The sequence below is a fragment of the Vanellus vanellus genome (assembly GCF_965231255.1).
Source record: "Vanellus vanellus genome assembly, chromosome: 11".
Classification (NCBI taxonomy): Eukaryota; Metazoa; Chordata; class Aves; order Charadriiformes; family Charadriidae; genus Vanellus; species Vanellus vanellus.
Window position 1 is genome coordinate 2,257,921 of NC_138916.1, and position 25,721 is coordinate 2,283,641.

Consider the following 25,721-nt stretch of genomic DNA (forward strand, 5'->3'; position numbering starts at 1 on the left):
TGTCAGTCTGATCAGATACTGAATGGTGGCAGCGTAGGGGCTGTGGGTTAAGGTGTGCCTACCACACAATTCCCAGCAGGAACCGGTTAACTCAGCGGTCGGCTCCTGGGCTCCCGTTTTCTCACGTTGCAGCACACCACTCCAGGCTGGGCACTTGCTGAACCATGAACTGGCTACACACCTGCGCCTGGGGCCCTGGGAGCTGTTACTTAGACTTGTCTTGTCCCCCGTGTGCCTAAAGATGATGTAGGCTTTGGCATCGCCGCTGGAAGGGGTTTAATCCAGAAATGCCTGCTGCTTATTCATAATTTGCTCTTGGAACATGAATACTTCTAAACGTTTCTCTGCTTTTATCTTTTTAGTTGGCTAACGCACCCGAAATGAACATGGCATCTTTTGATATGTTCCTATGATATCACTTTTCCTCAGTATCATTGATCCTGGTAGGACTGTACCTAACTCTGGGATCAGTTTTATGTGCAGCTTTATCTGGGTAAATTGAGCGTAGGTGGGAAGAGAGAGACCCAGGAATTGCAATGCGAGGTAAAACTTGCACTCGGAGCAGACCCATAACCCTTTTTGTAGCCAGCTTCGCCCCTTCCACCTCCGCCAGGACTTTGGAAGGGATAAACCTGTGTCAGTGCTCCTGAGGTTTTGCCCAGCTAGCTCCTGGATTTTTGTTGTCCTGATAGGGCTGAGTGAGTAGGTGTCAGCCCCGGTTTGAGGAGAGCTTCGTCCCGTTTCAGGTGTCACCGCTAACCCGTCATCTGCCTTTTGCAAACTGCTGTTGCCGCTTTATCCCTTTTCAATTATTAATGGAGGTTTCTCAGCTGTAGGGGCTTTGGGGATACTTTTGCATGGGAAACCCGAAATTTGCATGCTGTTTTTTCAGCCAGGGACCTGGAGTTGAGTGACTGGAGTAACTGAAGTCTTAATTAGCGCTGCTAACGAGCTACAACTACAAAGTCCCTTCTCAGGGGATCTCCTCTTTTGGAAGTGAGGCTTCAATGTAGGTTTGCATTACTCGATGCTGAGGATGAGCCGTGGTTCCTAACCTGCTTCTTCTGTGCTGTTCCTCTTTGCCGCAGATACTGCGAGAGTCGACGAAGGGTTTTGTTGCAGCACGTGCATGAAGGCTACGAGAAGGACCTGTGGGAGTACATTGAGGACTGAGACTGGCCCCGCATAAAACGAACTCTGAAATCTTTACCATCTAGAGTGCTCATGCGATTCAAATAAAACACACACAAGGCGCTACGCCTGTTACACCGCTGGTCTGTAGTACTGGGATTCTGTTTTGTTAACAGAAAATTTAAGTAAATTATATTGTAATAAAAAAAAAGGTAGATAAACCATTGTACAACAGTATTCTAGGCGGCCAATAAGAGTGTGCAGATGCACTAAAAAAAAAAACAACCCTCCAACTTTAACTTGTAACGTAGCTTCATTCTCCAAGCCGACTCCTTTTTCTTTTCTATCTTTCTTTTCCTGTGTGTAGTACAGATAAAACTTAAACCAGTTTCTTGACACTGCTTTTCATGTCCAAACCAGCCATTTTGATGTACTTTGGTAAGGGGGGGGGGGGGATGGCTCTCCTGCCCCCCCCCACCCCTCCTCCTCTCTGCCACCCAAGTACACAGATGAATGTTGATTGGCTTGTTGTAAAGATGATTTTTGGGGAGGGGAGGGGGGGGTACACAGCAAGGAAGGAAAAAAAAAAAACCAACAAAAAAACCTTTGTATATGACTTTTAAAACAAAAAGAGGACAACACAGTATTTTTCAAAGTTGTATATAGCGCATATGCATGGACAAAGAGCAAGCGTGGCACGTGTTTGCATAATGTTTAATTACAAAAAAAAATATTTATTCTTTAAAAATCTTCAAGATTATGTCTATTTGCTGTGCATTTTTTTCAGTTTGATTATTTTGTTTTGTTTTCCCTGGGACGGGGTGGGGGAAGCGTGTGCTGGTGTAGTTGAATATATTATTATTTCATTTTATTTTTGGAAGACTTTTACCAGAGAAGTTGGGTTTTTCCTCTTCCTGCAGCTCCTTTACGTCCGGCCTCCACAGTGTTGTGTGCGTATCCATTGCTGGCGTAGGACCCATCCCCTCGCGCGCAGCTCCTGACGTAGGGTAACCCGGTGTCCGTTATGTTAGTGCCCGACATATGCTGTGATTCAGGATGCTTTGCCTTTTTTTTTCTTTTTTTTTTTTTTTTTTTTTTTTTTTTCTTTTTGACCCTGGATTGCTACCCACCCAAATCCAACTTGCCTCTTCCCATCCACACACGCAGGACCTGTGCCCTGAACCCAGAGGAGGGGTGGGGGGTGTGTGTGTTATCAGAGTTTTATTTTATAATTCTGAGGCAGGAAAAGGAGGCGTATTTTGCACCACTTCTCAAAAGACCTATGGAAAGATTTTGGCTGTGGATCTCCTCTCCCTCCCCCTCTCATCTGTCAAATGGACCGTTCCTTGCTGTTTAAGTTTCACTTACATTATAACGAGTCGTAACATTGAAAAGGAAAGATGATGGAATTGTCTTTGTGTTTGTTTTGGGCTCAATTACTGGGCGTACTGTCCTGGCAAGTATTTAACACTCCATCTAGTGCAGTAGAAGTTGAAAATCAGTGGGATATTTTTTCAATTAAAAGGGGAAAGAACTAATGAGCTAGCTACTGAGTCCATTTTTATGATTTCTGTAACAAGAGCTATGTTAAAGTAAACAATTGGTGGTGGTTTTATTAAATTTACTCCTGTATAGGAATTCCTTCTGAGTTATTTTTTGCCAGGCTAGTGTCCTCAAAGCTTTCTGCCAATCCGCCTGCTTCAAGGGGGAAGACACTTGCAAAGGGGTGGCGAGTTAAAAAAGGCAGATCCCAGGCAGGTTTGTAAAGCGAAATGCTGTTTTCAGCTGGCACCTGAGCCCCTTCGGCTCCCTCCCTCACAAATACTGACGCTGCCAGCGATGTAGTTTTGTCCGTCTGTACCTGCTTTCCATTTCAGCCCCCCTCACAGTGGCTTTTTTGCCCCTGGGGAATCAGATATGAGAATATCTGCTTTCTCTGTGCGTTTTCCTGCCATGGCTTGCGAGGGGTGGGACGGAGAAGTGCTGCCCTTTCTTGGTGTCTATGTGCTTGGGCTTCCCATCGGCTCACCAAAATTCCCCATCCGTGTATTCCAATGCCTTTGAAAGCCCGTGCTCTTCGGAGCGCAGTGGGCTGGGTGAGAGGGGAAGCATGGAGTCTACCCTGGCCTTGGCTTTTCACTCAGTGGTTCCCCAAACTGAATATCCAACTCGAAGGAAACCTGGTCCATGGTGTTTTCAATCTTGGCACCTGTTGGCGAGGCTTAAGATAATGATAATTAAACAAACCCTGCTCTGCTGATGTTCCTCTCCTGCCCGTCTATAAGGACACCGCCTGCTGTGGGGGGGGGCAGTTCTGCAGCCTCCTCTCTGGGAAATATAAAGGAGAAGCACCACCGTTTCCCCCCGCCCCCCCCCCCCCCCCCCCCGACCTCCATCCCTCCCTCCCCGCCTCCCATGGCCGCAGCTCTCTAACGGGGTTTGGGGGAGGAGGGGGCCGGGGCCGCCTCGTTCCACCTTAACACCGCGGGGGAACCGAATAAACCCTTCCTAATAAACTTATATTTTATTATTTCCTTAAGTTAGTTTGGTGTTTTTCATGGCGAACGCCGCAGCCGACCCAGGGTGAAGGAGCCGGGGTGAGGGGTTGGGAGGGTCATCCAGCCGCCACCGCCGCCTTCCCGTCAGGCTTAGCGCGGGGGCTCCTTCCGGGCTGCCCCGGAAGTGCTTCGGGGGGGGAGGTCTGTTGGTAACCGTGGCAACGGGGCGCTTCTTCGCTATGGCGGAGCCGAAGGCCGCACCGGTGAGGGACAGCCGGCCGTCCTCCGGCCCCGCGGGACGCCAGTGCCCGTCCGAAGCGCCCGGGGGAGGGCTGGGGGGGCGAGGGGAGGCCCAGGGGCTGAGGGGTGGCCGGGGGTGGGTGGGAGCGGGAGCTGCTTTCAAGAGTGAGTTTTTAATCTTTGCGCCCTTTGGTTTTGAAAATCTAGCGGAAATTTGAGTCGTGTTCTGACTTTTGTTGGGGTAACGTATAGTGAAAGCGGAGCCTTTCTCAATGTCCCTCATCACTGCCCGCTACTCCCTGTGCGTTGAGCAACCCGGTGCTCTTTAGGAAGCTAGATGGCCTTGGAATAAGGCCAAAAAAACATCCCCTCATGGATAAATATCTGATTAAGAGGCGAGGAGCAGGAAGGAGGAATAAATGCTCTTTTTTTTTTTTTTTGCGTGTGTGGTGGTTAACGGAGCCCTGCAGGTTCTGTGCTGGGCTTGTGGTGCTGCTCGGTGTACCCACAAACGGTCTGGGCCAACGGGTGGCTTGGAAGGGACTCGGGTGAGGCGGTTGTGGTGGTGTGAGGAACTCACAACACTTTATTGTCATTTAGACAATTATTCTCTCACCCCAAGACCCTTCCCCAACCAGGACGGGGAATCAAGGAAAACCAAGGAAACCCAAGGGTTGAAATATAAATCGATTTAATGGAATAGTACTAAATAATTAACATTAATAATAGTAAAGAACCAATATTGATCCTGAAACCAATATAAGATATACGAGGATTATGCTCGGCCCATTCTATCCATAGGAAGCTGTGCACTCCCAGCAAGGGGACAGCAAACATGGGACACTGCGAGCGCTGCGGCTTCAGGAGGAAGGAAAGGGCTCAGGGCTCCAGCACCGGGGCAAAAAGTTCTCAGGGTTGCAGCCATCATGAGAGAGAGCGAGCACTTTGCAGCAGACTTTCTAATTTGTATTTAATGTGACTTTATACTGAATGTGACACTCATGGTATGAAATAGTCCTGTTTGGCCAGCTTGGGTCAAATGCCCGGGTCTCTCTCCTCATCCCCACACCTGGCAAGCTTGAAAACACTGAGACCTTGAAACCCCTATACAATAGCTGGCTATAAAGTAAATGTTTTCACAAATTCAGACACTATAGTCTTCTAAAAGTGCAGTTTTCCCTAGCATTAGAAAAGACCTTATCGCAAAGTAAAATTACTGAAAGAGAAAGTGATCCTGTGTCGCTCAAACCAAGACAGGCGGAAATATGAGAAACTACAGGGAAGTCTTAGTGGTAGGCGATCAGACTTGGAATTGGAATGATGTATACAGATTTAAAAAATTGCAAATACATTAAAAAAATGCGGAGCTTTGTGCTGGTTATTGCTGCTTAGGAACAGGCACTTGGAGTTGGGTAATTCTGTGAAAGTGTCAACTCAGCTTTTCACAATAGGAATGAGAAAAGTGAATAAAATGTTAGAAATTATTAAGAAGCAAAGCTGGTAAAAGCCTCCCCTGTACACATCTGGGTTACTTTCCATGTCTCAGATACTGTGCTCAGGTTCTCTGTTCCTCCCCATCTCCGATAAAAAAAGTGAGTAGAAAAGAAAATGTTCAGTAGACTGAATCTCCACTTTAAAAAATTGTTTATTAAGGAGATGGGAGGCAACACAGGTCTATAAAATCCTGTGTTGTGTCTGGGGAAGAGGAGTGAGGAATGTCTCTTCTCCAAGAAACTGGAAGTCAAAAATAAAAATGCTTCCCTATGTAATCATGTTTCTCTTCTGTGAAGGCTTGATTTTTGATGGAAAGTAAGAAAAAAGTATAAAATGCATTTATTTTCCACAGACTGGGTGCCTGCGTGCCCCTGAGCTCTAGGTAATAATTGCAGGTCGAAGTTTGTTGCCTGCCGTGTGATGGGACATCACTGCACTCATGCGCCTGCCGACTCTGATGGTTCCCAAGGAATGACTTTGCTCTAATTAACTTTATAAATGTTTTATAGGAAATGTTTTTGACCTTTTCCTGTGTGATCTCTAATTAACATCTTAAATGCTTGAGGTTTGGTTTTTTTTTTAGAAGGTAATGGTCAATTTCTAGAATCCTAATAAATAGCATTGAGCCTACAGAACAGGAATGTACCGTAAAATGAGTGGGTTTGTTTAATTGACATGGTGATTAGAAATCTCTGTCTAGCTGTGGCCAGGGAAGAGCAGCACTTGGCAGGGCAGAGTTTGTCTAGCAGCAACTTTGCTATTTTTATGCCCTCTTTTGGGATTTGCCAGTTGTCCTTTCTGATTATTTTGTGGAGTAGATCTTCAAGAAACCTTGCCTGGTGTATTTAATACTCCTCTTTTCTGTCTTTTCAGGTTTCTTCATTGCCAGCGGCTACAGAGCCTCCAAAACCCCATCCTAAAAAAGGTTTGTTTGATGACATGATTGTGTTTCTTGGGAGGTTGATTTTAAGATTTCTTTTATAGTGTGTGCAGCTGTCTAGTAAGAAATAAATGTCCACTGGGAAAAGATGAGGCTATCTAAACTGTGAGCTGCTGAGTAGAAGTACTTTTTTCTAGGATCTGTATGGTCACTAGCTCAGTGCTGTTGCTGGCTGACTTATTGTGCCTACAACCTACATAGTGTTTGCTTATAGTCGAAGAGACTGTTGATTTTAGTGTGTACATAATTGTTGGGCTGCTAATGAGTCTGATACTCATTTATCTTATTATTATTTAAGAGGGGTTCATTCATTTTAGTTTCCTCAGAATGTCTTGCTGTAGAAATTATTTTGGGAAACTAACGTTGTGTCCTGTTGATTTTTCATGTCATATTTTCTAAGTTTTGAAGTAAAAGCGATGTGCAAGTGAGATGAAACCAGTCAGGTTGTAGCTGGTTTTAACTATAGTTTATTGGGTTTGGGGTTTGGTTTTTTTTTTTTTCATACTGAACATGAGAGTTAATTAACTCAGTCTGAGTTGTTTTGAAATCTCGGTTGAATCTGAACTGGAACATGAACGATTTCAGTTATCGGTTCAAAATGTTTGACTGAAGCCTGATATTTTGTAAGGGGCTCGCTAAAGCCTGTAGCATGATTTGATGTTGCAGCCCTGTCCTTGCCCTCTTCCCTTGCTCTTGTGACATGACTTTCCCTGTGCATCTGAGGAACGTTTCCTTCTCTGCAGTACCGAGCTATGCTTGCGTTCCTAGTATGGATCTGTTCGCTGTAGAGACTTTTGCGCCTACCTAAGGTGAGGTTTGAGGGTTTTTTTGTGGATTTGCCTTTCTCAAGTGTTCCAAGCATCGATTCAGATTATAATTAAGAGTGAAATCTGCAGTGTTGGTAGAACCCCAGTATACTTATAGAGGAGGCCTCCTTTCCCCTTACCTTTTAATTCACAGAAGCTGAGATGGGGAGCACTGTCCTTTGGCCGAAGTGCCTGTCAGAGTATACTTTGGGAGGAAATCTTCCATATTTCTAAATTCCTTGTGATGGAGACTGCCATGGTACTGCATCCTAGTTTCTGCCTCAAGGTTCTTTGTCTCACAAAGCTGTGCTATAACTGGCCCTGGTAAGCTGGAAAAGCCACTTTGCTTTTCTTTCGGAGAGGTCAGGCTAACATCACGTAGTCCCGATTCCTGACAGCGGAATTCCAGCACTTGAGCAGAATATGGCTATTCTGGAGCTCGTGCTTGATGTTTCAGCTGTTGGCTTGCACAAGTCTGAGTCTCTTTTGCACGTTTTCTGGAGCTGAGAGGAAGCGATTGCTACTGCTCAGGGCCTGTATGCAAGTAAAAATAACCCTGAAATTTGCTTTTATCTTGACTGCCGACTCTTTTAGAGCAAGGCTGGCTGTTACTTTGAACTAATTAGCATGGCTTCCATGGAGGTGCTGATGCACTCCTTAGCGAGATGGTTCAGCTCCATCCTTTTCTATAAAGGTTATGGCTCTGATCTCCTCATCCTCGGCAGCCCCCCCCTTGGTCTGCCTCATCGTGCAAGTCCTGTCTATGATATTTGCGCTGACTGTGTGGGATGGGAGGCAGCGTCTTCTATCTGGTTTTGTAGGACAGCATTTAGGGAACTTGCAGTTCTCTAAATAAAACATCTGTAGAGGAATCGGGCTGATGGCATTTGCCAAGAGATGGACTGTCACTCCATTGCTCTTTCCTTGTGGGCTGAGGTCCATTAAATCAACTCTGCATAATTCATGAGCGAACGGAATAGCTGAAAAAGAAAGATGGGGCCATCAGCCTTACAAACAAGCCGTGGAGGTGTGCTGGATAGAAGCTGTCGTGCCTTTGTCAGCTTGCTTGTTAAACTGTCTGTCAAGTGCCTTCCTGCTTTTAAGTGTGTGCAATTTAATATTGATTGTTTGGGAGAATGAACTGCGGCAGTTGCAACTTTCTTAATGGGACTGCTTCTCCAGATCCCGCCTGCTGCTTGATAAAGGGCTTCTTGTTGGTGGCTGCCAATGAGAAGTTTTTCCTCCTACTCAGCAGCATTTTGCATTAACAGCCTTGAAAAAGATCTGGATGCTTCTTCAAAAAGGGCCGCTAAGGCTCCTTCAGGTTTTAAGGCTGCAAAGTCCAAGGCTGGGCAAAATAAAACTCCCTTTTATTCCAATGCGACCTTTGACTTAAAATTAACCGTGATGAAAAAGAAAAAAAAAATCAGCTCGTGACTTTTGTAACTCTGTCTTATGTCTCTTAAGGTAAATTGAGGCATCTCCAGTAGCTGGCATGCCTCGGGTGGTTCTGAAATGAAATGGTCTGGAAGCCTTTGTGCTTTGCCATTTAACGTTTTGACTGTGTTGCCTTTTGTGCAGTGGGCAAAAGCTGATTTGAGCTGCCTGATCGTTAATCTCTAGGAAATGAGGGCAGCAAAAAGATTTGTAATAGGGAGTGACGTAACAGTGTCCTTTGTCCACCCTTTGTGGGTGTGACGCTGGGGGCATATAAGAGGGGAGGGGAAGGAACCATAGTGATGATGTACATGATTTTGTGGAAACTGGCATGAAAGAATAGTATCTTTTTTCCCGTGACAGGTTTGGCAGGTTTTTTTAAATAAGATTTTTCTAGATTCATGAAGCATCTCACCCTATTTTAGTTTGGCTGAGGAGAATTATGGTGAACTTTAAGGAGCCAGGCAAATCTACGTCAGTTCTGTTTGAAGAGTGCTACTAAACTTATTTTAAACTGACATTTTTAAACACTGAATGGTAACTCTCTGTTGCGGCAATTTGCCTTTTTATATTTGCGTTGTATTTTCAAATAGGACACGAGAGAGATGCTGAAACCAACGTTAACGCAAGCAGTTCTGGGAAACAGAGAGACCATATGGTGTAACGTGGTCTCTTGTGAACACTTTGGTGTGGATAAAATTTGTGCCCAAATAGAGCATGTATTGTAATAACTAAACAGAGTTGTTGTACATAAATGTAGTAGAGTGTGACCAAGTCGTCGCAGAAGTCCTAACTTCAATCGTCACCCTCTCTGGATTCAGACTGGAGCAGCTGGCCTGTGTGTGTACTGGGTAGGAGTAAGGCATTAAACATATGTTTCTGAGAATGCGATCTCAAATTTGCAAAAAGGCATTTGAATGACAAAATACAAATGCGAGTTTTGTTGCTTAACCAGAAGGAACACCAGAAGACCATGTTTGCAGTCTGACCTGCGACGCAGACGAGAAAACGTTGAATACCGTTGAACCGTGCAACCCGAGAGTGGCGCGGCTTCTCCGCGCTGTTGCATTGCTTTCCTCCCGTGGATGCTCCATTGGTCCTGTCCGTGAGACAAGAAAAAATGGAAACCTAGAACCAGTGTTTAGCACCCTGTTTTTATGGCTCTTAAACAAGAATAACTTTGAGTTAAGAGGCAGAATATCCTCTTGAATTAGCTGCTGTCAGGGCTGATCAATCATGTGGTTTTTTGGTTGTGAAAGCCCAAAAGGTTGGGATTTAGGAGAGTCTGTCTTGCAGGCAGGTCAGCCCAAAGGGAAAACGATGAGCGTTTAACGAAGTGTCCAGAATCCGGAGCAGACTGCGATGGTGGTGGGGAAAGGTGTTGTACGCAGCAATTGGGTTAGAAATCTCTACATCTGGCAATCTAAATTAAAGGGACCGGTGGAGAGCAAACCCCTCGGAGTATCTTGTAGCTGCACTTGGTGACAACCATTATTCAGCAACTGACATGTTAGTAGCTAGAACCATTCATTATTTTGTCCTTTACCCCCCGTGGGGAGAGCTGCTCTGAAAATCAATTCCCTTTGTTGCTACATCAAGATCCATAACTCTCCCTGTGTTGATATTTTGTCCCCAAGCAATTGACGGTAAAATAAAGGGAGCTCTGTTCCTTGCAGCGATGTAGAGTTAATATCAGCCTGCTGAGATGGGGTTTTAATCTCCTTGCTGCATTTTAAATTAATCAGATAGTTTTCCGAAATGCTTTACTGGTTTTGAATTGAGATAGGCTGCCTCCCATCTTTCCACTTTCCTTCTGCCACACAGGCCAGGCGAGTCATTTTATAGTAACTGATAGCGCTGTAGCGGAGAAGCGCTTATACCAACTTGTATTGTTGATTTTTGTGGAACGTATCTTGAATTTATTTCCCTTTATCATGGAAAAAGTATTTAGAAAGGAAGCTCTGGGCTCATGTTAGTCTAATAACAGTTCAGAGGCTAATGGAACAATTCTAAGTGCATTTGTATTTCTACACAAATATTAGACCTCAGATTTTCTGAGATACGGTGATGGCTTTTTAATGACAGGATAAAATCTTAAAAATATATATACTACAAGCAAATTAAATAGATTTCACTTGAGTCACTGGGAAGAACCTGGGCTAGAAATCCATTAGACTGTGAAGACGGAGCATTCTAAATTGTTACCAACCACTTCTGTGTTTACCCAAGGAAGAGTCAGGTATATAATTTTCAAAGCAAAAAATCTTCCCCTTGTGCATTGTGAAAGGGATTAAGCAGGGATTAAGTGTTCTCCCCAGTACTGGGCATTGGGATGTTTTTTGGATGCTTTGTAGGTATGATTTTTCTAGGGTTTGAAGCACGGAATTCTGCCTTGGATTAACTGCGACCTTTGGCAAAGCGCTTCGACTTTTAGTTTCTTCCCATTTATCAGCCATAAGGTTGGTCTAATATTTGGTGACAGTATTTGGATGCTGTAGGCTTTCAGTTAACAAAACATTTGGAGATGTATATATATAAATGCGTATATTGCAATGTACTAGTCGGCCTGTTTTAAGCGTTCCTAAAGATCGTACTGAAGGGTACGGGCAAGATGTATGGGAGAAATTTTATGGGGAGAAATTTTAGCATACCCTGTGGTCAGGTCTGCCTGTTGGGCATTTTAACATGCTCAGCGCTTCACATCAGAGCACTTCTGTAGAATAAACCAGGTGTCTGGATGTTTCAAGGCTTGTGAGTCTTATTATTTTTTTTTTAGGCAAGTTCCACTTCTGTCTTGCGTGATTATGAGCATAACTAGCAAAAATGTCTTGTAAGGCCATGGCGAGTCATCGAAAGGGAAGAAATGACGTTCTCTCTGCTTTTATTACATTTTCCATTTCAGAGATAAAGTAAGTTACTGACCCGAGATTAAAACAGCTGATGAAGTAGGTTTATCAGGGATAAACACACGAGTGCTCGGTGTGCCTTTGTAAGTAATAGCAAAGTTCGATTAGATATGGCTCTTGCAGATAAATTAGGTAATAGAAATAGGGAAGTGTGTAATGTAAACGTGTTTTAAAGCTGTGGTTGTATCCTGTTCTTAAACTCTGCAGTAATGAGGGTGTTCTTCATTGTGGCTCAAAGTTACCACATTTATACCACACAAAACCCGGCCATTTGGATAGATGACGACACAGTATTTTGCATCTTACCAGAGTAGTTTCTTTAGTTTAGTTGAATTTTGAAATAGTCTCAAGTGGTGAGTGTTATTCTTGTCCAGGTAAATCCCGTCTGAGTATTTAGCTCAAATACTCATTATGCCGTTCTTTTCGTGTGGGTGCATATCCTTGAAGACAAGGGTGTAGTCAGTGGGTTCTAATAAAAAATAATTGCACGTGCTGATTTGATGGGCAGTAAAGCTCACTTTATCTGGTATTGACTTTGGTTGGGAAGTGCTTATGACGATAAACAATCTCAGAATGGCACTGTTAGATAATAAATAACTTGGAGATTATGCAGAGGCAGATAAATGGCGTCTGATGATCTGTCCTGCGAAAACGCATCTCAGTCCCTCTGGGTGGCTGAACCAATGGGGATGCCTCCTGCTCCTCACGGTATTTTAAGGGATCCTGCAAGTATTTTAATGGCTTGAGCGTTCTTGAAGAGCAGGAACCTTTTAGTACACCAAGGAGTTGATTCTGTGCACTTTTGCCGAGCTGATCGTTTCTGAATTCCTGATACATTTCCTTAAATCAATATAAATCCATTCTTTGAGCCAGCTTCAAAGCTGCCTTTGAACTTGTAAGAGTGAAGCTGCCTGAGAAATCCAGATAAAAACCAACCCCCTTGAGTTAAATTAATTAATACTTTTAAGTGTGTCAAAAAGAAAAGACGTTAGTGGAAGTATCGTGGTTAGGAGGGAGCAATTGCAGTTCTCGGTATCTGTATGTACCAATTAATTTCCATTTGGCCAATCCATTTGGGATTTTGTTAGTCTGTCTGAACCTATAACCTTGTGAGAAGAAAATGGTTTCTAAATTACGTAGATTAGTTGGTCATTACATCATTGTTTTATATAAGAGAATCTAATATTTTCATTTCTCGGCGATAAGTGGGTAGTGGTGCTGCATGCGTGTTGTTCAGAATCTGATACAGCTGTTAGTTTTGAATAGTGAGATTAAAAAAATGAATTATCATTTTGGGTAATTAAATTCTATAACAGACTTCACTTCATCCTCTTCTTCCCAAAATAACAGCCCAGTAATCCCTGCAGCACAAAGAACTGGGAGTGTATCAGCTTGAATGTGCTGGCACAGCTCTGCCCTCTTGTGTGTGTACATTAATATCTGTGACTGGGGGAACAGGGAGTCCTCTGCCAACACCACAGCAGGTGTGTTTTTCTGTCAAGACCAGTATCACTGTAAAATTTTAGGGCTAATTTTTAAATCAGAAGATTTATGGTTTCAGTTCTAGCTTTACGTCTTTTGGCAGTTGCCAAACTACTTCATTGCCTTTCTGTAAAGAAGATCTGCTTCTTAAGCCTCTTGCAAACCTAATTAGGCAACGAAAAGTGCCATGAAAGTGCCACCTCTTGTAGAAAGTGAGTATAATTTGAGTGTCTTTTGATAATTTGGTAATTAAGTAATATATTACACTGGATTAGGATCAGGGGGAGGGTGAAGTTTGATAGCCCAGCTTTAGAGGATCTAACTGTACAATTGCAACATATTATTTTAGGATCCCATTTAAATTGGTCAGTTTATTTTTTCAAGTTCCTTTGAAAGTCCTTGGTGCTGGGCAAGTTTCTTCTGTATTTTAAAGCATTCGACTTCACGTTTGTCTGTTGGCGTGCTGCTTACAGATAAAAGGACACCTCCTGTCGTGAATTTAAAAATAATTTTCTAAAAATAGTAAGTAGCAAATTTAGGAAGGTTGGGATTCATCTTTTTGAAGTGAGATGTCTCTGACGTAGAGCAAGTCTAAGCAGATCACCTGTGCTCTGTATTCAGTCAGTGGAAAGCCCATCGGATGCCATTCCTCTGACCTCTCCCAGCCACCTATCTTGGGATGCTCTTGGGATGCGATACATCACTCCCCGAGGATGTAAAGACAGCTCAAGGCAAGTGACTTAGATGTCTTAATTGTCAGACACTTAGGTTAAGGGAGATGCGTCCCACTTAAGAATGTCAGAATCAACGACATCTGTGCAACTTGAATTCGAGCCTTTAAGTCTTTGGTGACATAATCACACGTTGGCTTTAGCCCAGCTCTCCAACATCATCCGATGCACAGGAATGATGGGACAGTTCACTGAGGGCTTTTAAAATAAAAGATATCGCCATTATTCCGTGCCTAGCCAGTTGCCGTATTTATCTTCAGCCATCAAGTCCCATAAATAAATTCCCTGATGCTGCAAGGTTCTTCTGTCTTGTACTCAAACCGTGTATCATATCTTAAAGATTCGTGAGAGACCATACTTGCTTGTCAAGAAGAGTTGTGAGAAGAAGTAAAGGTCAAAAATAGGTACTAATTTAGGGTTCCCCTATGCTTGAGGTCTTGCTTTTTCAGAGTTATTGAGCGCGTATGCTGCAACACTTCCATGTCCAGAGCACAGCTGCTGCTCGTCCTGCTTGCAGGAGCGAGTGCTGGCTGGGAGATGCTGCCTCTCGTGTCTGTCAAGCCAAAAATGACGGATGGCCGGGTAGTGGCTGCCTTTAGGAAGCCTGGTTAGGTGATTTTTCCAGCTTTGTGACAGAAACTGGAGTGAGGTTTCTTGCCTCGTGAGCAATTTTACAGTGTCTTAATACAGAGACTCTTCACTCACTCCTTCCGGGGTCTGTCCGCTTTGACGCTGATGTTTTAAGCTGTGTAACAGATGCTGCAGAAGTCCTGTGATTTAGTCACTGTTTTATTCATATTTCTCAGCAATTTCATTCACTGTCTGACCTCGATTCATTTTTAGATTCGTCATCATTAGAAGGAGGCAGGGCACCTGGTGAAAATACCAGTGTGTTCCTGTAATTGTAGATGTGCCTGTGTAATTAAAGACTGTATCGTTAAGACGTGTGTGCAATAGGGAAGAGCGAAGGTTGCACAGGCAAATATGCATCCTGGGACAGACATCCAACCTAGAAAACCTCACCCTGAGGCAACAAGTCTGGAAGAAGTTTGCGTATTTAAAAACAAGTGTCTTGTAGTAGGTAGTGCTGAACTGTTTGCTAGACCAACCTCTATATTTTACATATATATATTCTTCTAATATAATATGCTTCTAATATAGTATCCTTCTTTGGCAGTGGATGAAATGAGGACAGTTCTCGGTGTTACTCCCTATTGAGTGGGAAGTTTCAAAGACTGTCAGGGCTGGATTGCGGCTATAATTTTATTTTGCTCTTGAAGAGGAAAGCTTTTTCTTACAAATGGCTTATAATGATTTTAGTTTCAATTTATGTGTAAAATACCTCACGCCATCGACAGAAAAAGGCTAAGCATAAGAATTTAAGCCAAAGGAAGGATTAGACTAGAAATCCCAAAACCACCCATGCTCCTGATACTGGAATTAATGAGAAGCTGGTTATGCCAGTTATTTTGGGAATGCCTGCAGCCAGTGTTGATTCATTTGGGGGGGGAATATCTTCCATCCCTGCTTTGCCGTGGGAGGAGGCAGTAGGTGTTCACCAGTTAGTATCTCAGACCTTCTGTGCTATTTATAAGTCATTTTATTCAGAAGCCCTCTGTGATGGTGTACTCTACCGCCTTTATTTAGGAACAGCGTTGGCAAATAAACACCCGGAGGGAGGGTGGTCTCCTCCTTGCCTCCCAGGTTATTGAGCACAAGGCATCAAGCGGGGAAAAAAAATGGTTTAAATGGCGAAGAGAACAGTTGGGGTGCTATGCCAGGGGTTGAATTCTTGAATATGTCCAAGTCTGCGTCCTCAGGGATTTGGGAATTGTTGTGTGAATCAGCCTATTTTTTTTCCAAGATTAGCTTGTGTTTAAAAGCAAAAATAGCAAAAGCTCTTTCAGATCCTTGTTTTTCTTCTGTTCAGGGCATGCGTCTGTGCTCAGCAGTCAGTGCTGATGGTCAAAATCGGCTGGTGCAGAGGAAACAGACTTTCAGTTTTGATTTTTTAATCAAATAAAGATTACACTTTTTCAATTTCCTTTTTAAAGTACGCATTTGTTACTAAATTTCACCCCAATGTTACTTGCTTGAATCAAATTTTAAGCTTGGATCAAGCAATATTAAGTCTTGAATCAAGTTTTTTTTGTGTCACAATGATCAGGCTAATGCATTTGTGCTAATGTATGTGATTCCCCCCTCATGGAATGGAGTCAGGATCGCAGAGTTGTATCTCACCAGCCTCGTACTGCTAATGGAGATTTCCCAGTAACCAGACTGGTTCTGCCACTGGAAACCTCCCTGTGGCACTGGGAAGTCCGGAGTGGTCACAAGTGTGTATTTATTTATAGATCTTCCTACTTTACTTTAAGGTTAAACTTGAGCAGCACATACTAGAAGACATTTATATTGAATAATCACTGTACATATTTGTCTTGTAAATAAAAACATTTTTATTTGGAGAAACGCAGAACTTTAAATGTCTTAAAACGGAAAAAACACTGAAGTCTGAGCTAGCAACTCTTTAAGATTTATGCAGTGTAAACTAACAACAGAAGATGGCCTTTTTTTTTCCTTCACCCTAGTATAAAATCAGCTTAAAGCTACAATTTTCAGCTCTTCCATATAGCTTTGGCTCATTTTCCTGCAGGGGGAGATGTAGAGTCAGAAATGTTGCTTTTTTGTTTAAAAGTGCTGCTGTTTTTCAGCCTCCTCCCAGTTTTCTCTGCGCATTGTGAAGCTATTAATACACGATAGTAAGATCACAGCTATGAATTATGGCTTTCTTGCCAGCACCAGAATTGTATATGATGAGTTTTATTAACCCCAGCTGACTGTAAATAATGAGGAACCATACAGGTTTATTGTTTGATTTAAAGGTGTTTCAGCAGCAATTTGCAAAAGGAAAAACAGGGGATAGGGGATCAAACAGAGAGAATAGCTACAGTAAAGGGCTCTCTCCTTTTCTTCTGCTGTTTATATCCATTTTACAGGTATTTGTGTACACGAACACCTGTATTCTCACATATATACATATGTGTATACTCGTGATGAGTGAAATACAGCATAAACAACCTCTTCTGGGTGGTGATTTTTCATCATTACTGAGTTTTGAATATATTATGTCCCCGTTTATGCAGTTTTCAAACTCCAAGGATGGATCTGAGCGTAGGAAGACCAATGTGCCTGTATTAGTTTTCTTTCAAAGCTATAATGTATTTATATTGCTACGGTCTCAATAAAAGCCTCTAAGTGTCTGAGTAAGGAAGAGGATATGTTGTTAAATTTGTCTGTGCACCAGCCTAGCTAGGAATTTGTAGGATGCTCCTCTGGTATCAAGGCAGTCTGTTATTTTTAAATCTAAAAACCTTGGTAGTAGAGCTTAAAAATGCTTTCTATCCATTATTCATACCTTATTTTTGGAAAGGAAAATTCCCTGGCAGTGGTATGTTGTCTTATAGTAGCTGTTTGAGGTTGTGCCTTATTATTTTAATATTATTTTTGTTTAGACAATACACGTTACCTCTCTTTCACCTGTTTTACAAACGGTAGCTTAATTCCTTGCATTGGCAGCTTGTGAAGCTCAAGGCAAAAAGGAGATATGCACAGCTGGTTTCATCCTCGCCTTTTCCTCCCTATCAATGTTTATTTAACACGGTTGTGAGAGCACCAACCTTCATTTTGTACTGTAACCACAGCTATGCCCGACAGTCAACCTTCCCCAGGCTCGGCATAATTGTCACCCTGGCAATAGTGGCGGCAAATGTCTCCAGGAGGCTGAGTTGGGAATTGAGGGATGGGATGTATGTTGCTCCTGGAAGACTTCCATGTGTTGTCTCTCAGATTTGGACGGTCTCCTCCAGTAGCAGGTTAATTGTCTTTATGCTGTTGTGAGTTTGCTGTTAAGCCGATGACCGGAATTACTTTAGAAAGGGAAATGAATCTCAAATCGAAAAGATCAATCCTGCTTCTGTGCATTCGAGCAAGCCTTGCCCGATGATGGGAGATGATAACCTCTCTCCCTCGTGGCTTCACTGCCGCAAAGCTTCACGCTTTGATTTCTTCAGAGCAAGATGCACCTTAACAAATTCTTCTTTGGTGCAGCTCTCTTAATAGCAAAATGTTACAATATTGTCTTGAGTCATTGCCTCTGTGTTTATTAATTTTAAAAATACCTGTGTGCTCAAATGCCTTTTTACAACATGCAATTTTTAATGGGGATTTGGAAAAGGACAGTTGAGTCAGGATCCAAATTAGACCTTTTGGATAATCCTACCCACATATTGGTGCCTACCCCAATGGATACAGACTATGATAAGGCTACTGCAGAATAAAAAAAATAAAATACTTTAATTGCTTTTCTGAAGATATTTCTACCCTCTCCTTGTGCTGTACGTTATGTGTGGTTTAGGTTGTTATGGATTTTGATTTGTTCTTCTTTGTGTCTTCTGGAGTCTTTTGCTTCTCTGCTTCTCCTCCGGGCTCTTCTTGCTGCTCTTGCTCCGTTTGCTGCAGGTTGGGTTGCAAAACTGGATGGACGGGGAGTGAGCTGGGGCTCAGGCTCTTTCCAATTAGCTGGGTGGATTAAGAGCTGGGCTCTGATCTGTTATTTTCAGTTTGATGAGACTAAAATGTGTTCTCGAGCTCCTTCTCCACCTCAGAGAGCCATAGCTGATCTGTGCTTTTGACGGGAAGGGTGCTAGGGTGCTCCAGGCACCTGGCAGTTTGCACGCTGGAGAAAATAAGGTGCAAAGCTGCCCGATGGCTACAGTTGGGCAGTTACGTCGAAATGCACTTTACCCTGGCTGTGGCCACAGCAAAAGCGGTCTCTTTGCACCTGGCAGTTTCTTTGAGAGGATGGCTGGTGCTTTAGCAATCGCTTCCCCCATGAAGTCTGATAGGAGCCTTCTGGGGCTTTTTTTCCCTCCTCACTATTTACATGACAGCAATTTCAAAGCCCTTTTATTAAATCTAAAACCCACTGTTTGATAGTTCATAGCTAAGCTATAATTACCCAATATGAAGATGCAAGCAGAAAATAATTTCCTAGGGAGGTTTACACAAAAGGGAATAACTCTGATTATATTTTTTTTCCCCGGTCCTTTGAGAAAATCTATAAGAGGATGAATAAAGCAAAGAGTGATGATAGCGCAGCGTAGATACAAACCTGATGATCTTACTCCGATTCTGTCGGGGTTTCTGCTCCAGTGGCTTCCTTAAAGGAGCATTGTCAGAAAGAAAAATCACGTTGCTGGAAGTGGGTCGTGCAATCAATCACTGGCCATCGAGAAAGTGGGGGATCAGATGGATTCCCTTTTGAATTCAATCAAAACACTTCACAGAAACTGGCATGTCTCTCGACTGAGGTACTTAATCATATATTTGGCGCCTGGCGCCCTGTCGCAGTTGCTTAATGAGACTAGACTTCCGTAATCCCAGAAAAGAGAGGCCGAAAGATAATTATGCAAGTTATAAACCCTTTTCACTGCAGATACCAAGTTTTTGGATAATTGCATTTTCGTGGGCTGGCCCTTGAGCAGATTGATTTACAGAAAATAATGGGCTTTTTTTCCACTGCTAGAATGGTATAAACTACTATTTTCTAACCTGTAGTCCCTACATCCGTGTAGTGCCTGGGTTGTTTGCAAGGGCTCTGCGAAAGGTGACAAAGCAGCGCACATTTTTATATGATCCCTGTTAATTACATACGAGGAACTTATGTAGGTTTGTACATTGAAGGAGGTGGAAAATTACAACGTAGGCAGCCTGAGGGACTTGATGAATATGCTCAGCTTCTCCTGGCGAGGCCAAATTCGGTGGCCTTTCCCCATGAAGAAAGCTTCTGAGCAACTGGTTGCGGTAGTGTGTGTTCCCGGCTCTAATTAGTATGAGATAGTAAACCGTTATATGCCATATGGAGCCTCCACCGTTCCTGATCATCCTTGTACTTGAGAAGAATGAAACGTGCTGCCAGTCCTTCTTTCTGTTCTTGTGCCCCTCGTAGCAGCCCCCGTGGCCGGATCCAGCCGTACGTCACTGTTCAGGCCGATGGAGCAAGAGCTGAGCGACACACATGGTCTGCGTGGGGTTATTTGTCAGGCACTCTGTGGATAAGTATTAAACTTGGAAAAAATACATGGGTATTAGGACCAGCAATGATTGAATCATGCCCTTTCGGAAAGCACAGAATGTTTTATTCCCGTTCTCTGGAGTTAGAGTCCCAAATAGCCAGGGATTTGTATATCCCTTTACTTCAGAAAAACACAGTGACCCTTTGCACTGGGGACAGCCCTTATCAGCAGGTTGAGGGAGCAGACCTACGGGAGATAAATGCACCAGACTGCTTTCATGGAAAAACAGAAATACGGATTGAGATGGTTGTGGCTCTGGAGAGGTGTATAATTAATTTGCGTGACTTCTTTCTGAATAGAATATAGAGCCTGGTAATAATCCTTTACTACCCCAGCCTTTTTTTTTTTTGTGGCTCACACATGTTCCTGTGACAAATATATTAATTTTCTCACAATTTCTATGCCCTTCCTCTCTTCTCAGTCCTCTGTGGGATCCACACTAGCTTTGGTTCATGGTGTTTATGTCGGATTTATTCAGAGAAGGGGTCAAACTGTTCACATTTTGTTTCTGGAATAGATTCAGGGAGTCTATCAACCTTCTTCTATGAATCTTTGTGTTTGCTTTGTATTCAGATATAATATTCACTTATAGCTTTGAATTAATCTAGACATCTTTTTTGAAAGACATTGGAATTGTTTCCATTTTTAAAATTTGCTTGTCTTAGGGAAAAAGAAAAGAAAAAAGGAGGGTAATGTCTCCTCAACCAGGCTTGTTGCTATTTCCAAATGAGTTTTAGAAGCATAAAAACTCCATGTGTTTTCTCAATTCCACATCATTTTCCTTAGCTCCGCGTATTGCCAGGGGAAGCAAAACTATTTTATCTCTGCAGATGTGAACACTGTTCACTTCTGTGTCTTCTGGTGTGTTTTGATTTCTTTGTTTTCTCTCCAGCCCGGCTCTTTTAGGTAACTCCTCTGGGTTTTTGCAGTCTCAGACCCAGAAGGCAGTCGGTGTCTGTTTTACCCTTTTCTTTTACAGCTTGATACTCTGCTCAGTGCTCGCTCTGACGTTCAGCATTTCTTCCTTCCCAACCCTGGTCTCAGCAGGCATTTCTGTCGTGTGGGAGTGGAGTATAATGTCCCTCCAGTCTTAGAAGTGTGAAAAAGCTCTTTCCTTTGGGAATTAAACAACTGATCTTCCATCCGCTCGCTGATGCACTGTTCTCTAAGCTTAGCCCAAAACATTCATGTAGGATCTAACATAATTTAGTCTTTCCCATCTCAACTGGCAACATACCCCAGCCAGGTAGCTTTTCTGCACATTTTAACCTTTAATGGTACGCTCTATTTCTTTTTAACCTCCCAGTAAGGCATACACTGTAGATGGCTGGAGACCAGGTGGAGTATGTCTGGAGAGTCTTCTGATTAATCCCTATTGAAGATAGTTCTCATTGTATATAATGATGCAGGGTTTTGTAATTTTAAGCTGTATTAGTAGGCACAAAATGCCAAAGTATACTTTAGTTTTGACTGCAATAAAAATCTTTATGGTTAAATAGAGTTTGCAAAGTCTACTCTTAAATCCGTGCTTACGAAAAAAAGCATGAAGGGCCCAAGGCACACATCTGGTTCAGTATTTCGTGTCGGACAGTGGCACCAGGGCACACTACGCAGGAAGAGCACCCAAGTCCAGTCGCTTCCTGCAGTTCATTTCTAGTATCCCCAAGTGCTGCCTTTCTCAGAAAAGAAAGTTCTGTCAAACCCTGGCACCTGTAATAACTTACCCAGGGAAGTCATTACAAGTCTGTTAATGAATTTGGTAATCCCTCAACTGGCTTCAGAACAGCAGCACTCTAGGCTTTTTATGAAATAGTGTTTTTTCAATAAATTTGTGGCAATGTAGGCAGCCTTTTAACTCTTCCCTTCATGGTTTCACCTTAAGAAGGACGAATGGAAAACATTGAAGTCGTGGCCATGGCAGGGGGGTTTGAACTAGATGATCTTTAAGGTCCCTTCCAACCTAAACCGTTCTATGATTCTATAATCAGAAATCAATTAATCAGATCTGAGAACATGCATATTAAAATGCCTTATTGACAAAGATATCACACAGTAAAGCAGAATTTGAGAGCATTTGGATCCTTGATCTGTGTATTTCTATAAGCTTAGCTTGTTTATATTTCTTTTTTGTTTGGATTGTGATTTTTCTATTTGTTTTTAGGGTAGTAGCACCTACTTTATAAGGTATTTGACCTTAAATTGCCGGTGTGTACACTTAAATCTCAGCTTCATCTTAGTATAAACCTGGCTGGTTATTCTAGAACTTAAAAAAAGGAAAACTAACCAAAACCAGAATGGCTTTACGATGTTTTTTTTCATCAGCAGAAGAAATTCTAGTTGTTTTTAAGTGCTCTCAGTCATGCTAGACTTGGTGTGAAATGTGGGGGAGAGCCTGGTATGCTTGAGAGATGTTTGCTACTCGCCGCAGGTGCAGTCCTCGCGTAATTAAAGCTCAGCATTTCTAAAAGATAATAACACTTTGCCCCGATAACGTCTCCCGACGTGATTCAGTCCTTCCAGCTGCAGAGTTTCTTCCTCCTTACATCTGATCGTGGCCCTTGCTGCCGGCTGGCAGAGAGGACCGGGGACCACTTCAAACCTTCTCCTCTGGGTTGCTGGAAGCTGCGCCTGCATCTCCGATGGTGGTGGGGTCTGTGCCGAGCTCTGCGGGGCTGGGAGAAGGTGGGCTGGTGCCGTATCGCCCTCGCCGCTGCCCCGGCTCCTGCGACGGCCCTCGCTTCGCTTTGCTTCTGCACTTCTGTCATAATATTGACTTGCAAACAGATAGCTTTTTTGCCAGTTGCTATGGTTACCTCTCAGCTACCAGCATCTGAACTGTAGAAACGAGTAACAAGCAATACATTTCAAGCCTTAATGAAATGCACAGCAGTGTGTTAAACTTTTAAACCCAACGTGAATATCACTAAGCAACATCCATTCGTGATTTGCCATAATTACTGCTGCAAGCTGCTTAGGATTGAAATGCCGGAGCGCAAGTCTTTCTCCTCCACTGCATCAAATACATTTTTCTGCCAGTAGCTTCACAGTATCTCAGACCTGTGATGTTTCAGAGTCCCTTCACAGTTTCAAAGAACTAAGTTTGACCTCTTTAAATTATTCACACCTTCAGACCAGCAACATCTCCAAAGTCTCCTTTTGTGCCTATCGCCCATTTCCTTCTCACTCACTCCCAGAAATTTATTTTAAAGACCTTTTATTCTTCTGCCCTAGTTCCAAAATGTGGATCCAACTCGTTTCCCCCGAGCTGCTTCTTGCATATTTGAAAGAACTGATTTCATCAGACCAGCATTAATGTTGAATTAAAATGTGCGCGTAGTTGGTGCTTGGAGCTGTTTGCTCCAGTGACTGCACCAGAAGGAGCCGATGCCTCAAGTCTTTCGAGCTGGTGGTTTTCTGCTAAGAGGTCTTATTTAGTGTCTATCTTGAGCAACACGTTTTATCCATCACTTTGAGAAGTAAAATGAAACTGGACACTGGTTGTATGTCCGCATTCCAGGCTTCAAGTCAAATGATTAATTGCACTGCCCGGTGCAATTGCTGTTCTTGAATTAGTTGTGCTTGCAGATCGGGTGGTTCAGAATATCTCTGTGCTGTGCCTAGTTTCTCTGCTGCTTAGTCTGATTTCCTGTATTCTCTTAATATTTTACATGTAGCACCGGAGTTACCAATCCTAGAGAGGAAAAACTGGTTGATTTATCTGCTGTATGTTCGCAGAGACTACGACGAGTGTAAGGTAAGAGCTGCTTTTGAGACTTTGCTTTAGGAAGTATTTTACTAACGTTATCAAATGATAGTTTTCATACCCGTTTTCAAACCACCCTCTTTCCTGACTTCTTTTGGAATAAGAGGACCAGGAGAAAATACAAGTAAAATAACTTTAGTGTTCACAAGTCGTTGGCTACTTTCAGGATTCATTCATGCGTGCAGTTCTCTGGAGCAATCTGTGAGCTCAGTATGTTTTCAGGAGTGGAAAAATGGAAAGAATTGCAAACCTCTCTTGTTCCAAGTGATGAATAGGGACTTCCAAACTGATAATAACACAGTTCCATAGTGCAGGTCTCTCAATGGTACTATAGAGATGCTATGAAAAACACTTCAGTTGAGTATAACGTTACTACCAAGTCCAAAAAATAAAGATCTTGGTTACCCTTGCACGCAGTTCTTTCATTTTACACATGCTACATTGCACCCTTTAATTTCTCCTGGGTTTGGTGGGTGGCTTGGTAGTGGTTGTTTGATTTTGGATATAAGAGTAAGTGGACTAAGGAAATAGCAAATCTATTAAATGCTGTGTTTTCCTGATAAAATGAACACACGCTATTGAAGATGATGTGCCAGTGGGCAGGAGGAGGGGAATAAGAGTTGCCTTTCTGCTTCTGTCATGTGCAAAGAAGATCTGAAAAGACAGTTTTCCTTCTGAAACAGCGGGGTTGGTCAGGACTTGTCTCTCGCTGTTGGAGAACTCCTGGGGGTGCTTAGGAAAGTGGCAGGCCAGAGGAAATTCATTTAGCTCTTAATTAATGGAGCCGGGAGGGTTGTATCATCAGCAGAGTGATTTCCTCTCAGATCTTGGTTTAAATAGATGTAAACAAAAGTTGGACTAGAAATCTAAATTGAAAATTGTTTCCCTTTTCTGCTGATGTGACTGCATTTTTTTGGTCTCTGATTGTGTACTTTTACTGTTGCTGTGATGTGATGTAGAATCACAGAGTGTGGAAAAGATGTACAGCTCAGGGAAACAAAGAAAATAACCAAGTGGATGATATAACAGCAACGTTGACTTCTCCACATCTAAATCAGTCATGGAAGCAAGCAAAATACGGGGAAAAAAATCGAGAGAAGACAGCTAATGCCCTTTTGCTTGGCAGGCCAACTTCGCAGTAGGTGGCAAAGTAAAAGGCAGCAAAGCTTTTTACTCACAAAGTAGGGTTTTTGCAGTAAAGGTGGAGGAGTTTTGCTCCAAACTATAGCAGGTTAAATGATCTCCCATCCTTTTGCCCACATGTGATGGATGTGTGCTCAGAGGCCTGGGTTTGTCCCAAAGAAGGTAGGAACCTCAGCATGCTAGGATGCTTCTGCAGTCCCTGAGGAGTGATAGGCACGTCCAAAAGGCGATTAAGATCTTCGGTGGGCTGAGCTGCCCTCTGGTTGTCTCTCTCTTTCCACTGGTCTTATGTGAGGTTACGGATCTAACCTGGATGCCCCGGGTGCTTGCCCTTGTGATAAGCACAGACAGTCCCAAACATGCTGTTTGGGGATAATACCTTTAAAAATGAAAGAGGTATTGACAGTATCCCCGGTGGCTTAAATTGCTGTAAATTCCTTGATTTCACTATAGTTTGGGCATTCGTTAAAGTCCATTAATTCTCTTTTAAGACTCGGCTAAGAAACGAGTGACCTGTGATACCATTAATTTTGGTCTGAATCTTGCTAGACTCCCTTTCCCACTCAGTGCTTTGAAACGCCTCATCCCTAACATGATTTTAAAAGCTCCCGTAATTTTCAAGGATGTAAAAGACCAAGAAAAAAACCTGTTTGTTTGCCAACATTAGCTCCCCAAAGTGAAGGCATAAAATTGATGTTAACCCTTACAGTGCCACTCCTGTGTCTATTTTGGTGTTGCCAAGCTTTTGACAAATTTTGCTGCTCGTTACAGCGAGAGATTAATAACGCTGCCTGTTTGATTCGCCTCTCCTCCTAATCCAGTAAGGTGCAAGGCAAACATCCCCCGGAGCCTGCGGCTGCAGCATCCCCTGCGATCACGCAGGCAGAGAGGAGCAGGGGGAGCAGAGGGACGGGCCCTGCTAAGCATTGATCGTCACTCGGCTCTCGCTCTTCACATGCAAAGCTAATAAACTGTGTTTTCTGCTTGCAGCACCAACTCCAGCCCTGCCCCCTAAC

The 25,721-nt window shown here is 43.0% G+C and overlaps 2 protein-coding genes across 3 annotated transcripts in view; both read left to right on the forward strand.

The window, feature by feature from the left end:
- Window positions 1-1,270, forward strand: part of ARIH1 (ariadne RBR E3 ubiquitin protein ligase 1) — a 61,663-nt gene extending 60,393 nt beyond the window's left edge. For both annotated transcript variants that reach the window (XM_082488809.1, XM_082488808.1), the window contains exon 14: window positions 1,089-1,270. In XM_082488809.1, coding sequence (XP_082344935.1) covers window positions 1,089-1,173 — 85 coding nt within the window. In that variant the 3' untranslated portion in view covers window positions 1,174-1,270. The remainder of the gene's footprint in view (window positions 1-1,088) is intronic.
- Window positions 1,271-3,850: 2,580 nt separating this feature from the next.
- BBS4 (Bardet-Biedl syndrome 4) overlaps window positions 3,851-25,721 on the forward strand; it is a gene marked incomplete at its 3' end in the record, with an annotated part of 40,859 nt that continues 18,988 nt past the window's right edge. Inside the window, exons 1-3 of the mRNA XM_082489061.1 lie at window positions 3,851-3,892; window positions 6,237-6,288; window positions 23,474-23,553. Of these exons, the coding sequence (XP_082345187.1) occupies window positions 3,869-3,892; window positions 6,237-6,288; window positions 23,474-23,553 (156 nt within the window). The 5' untranslated portion in view covers window positions 3,851-3,868. The remainder of the gene's footprint in view (window positions 3,893-6,236; window positions 6,289-23,473; window positions 23,554-25,721) is intronic.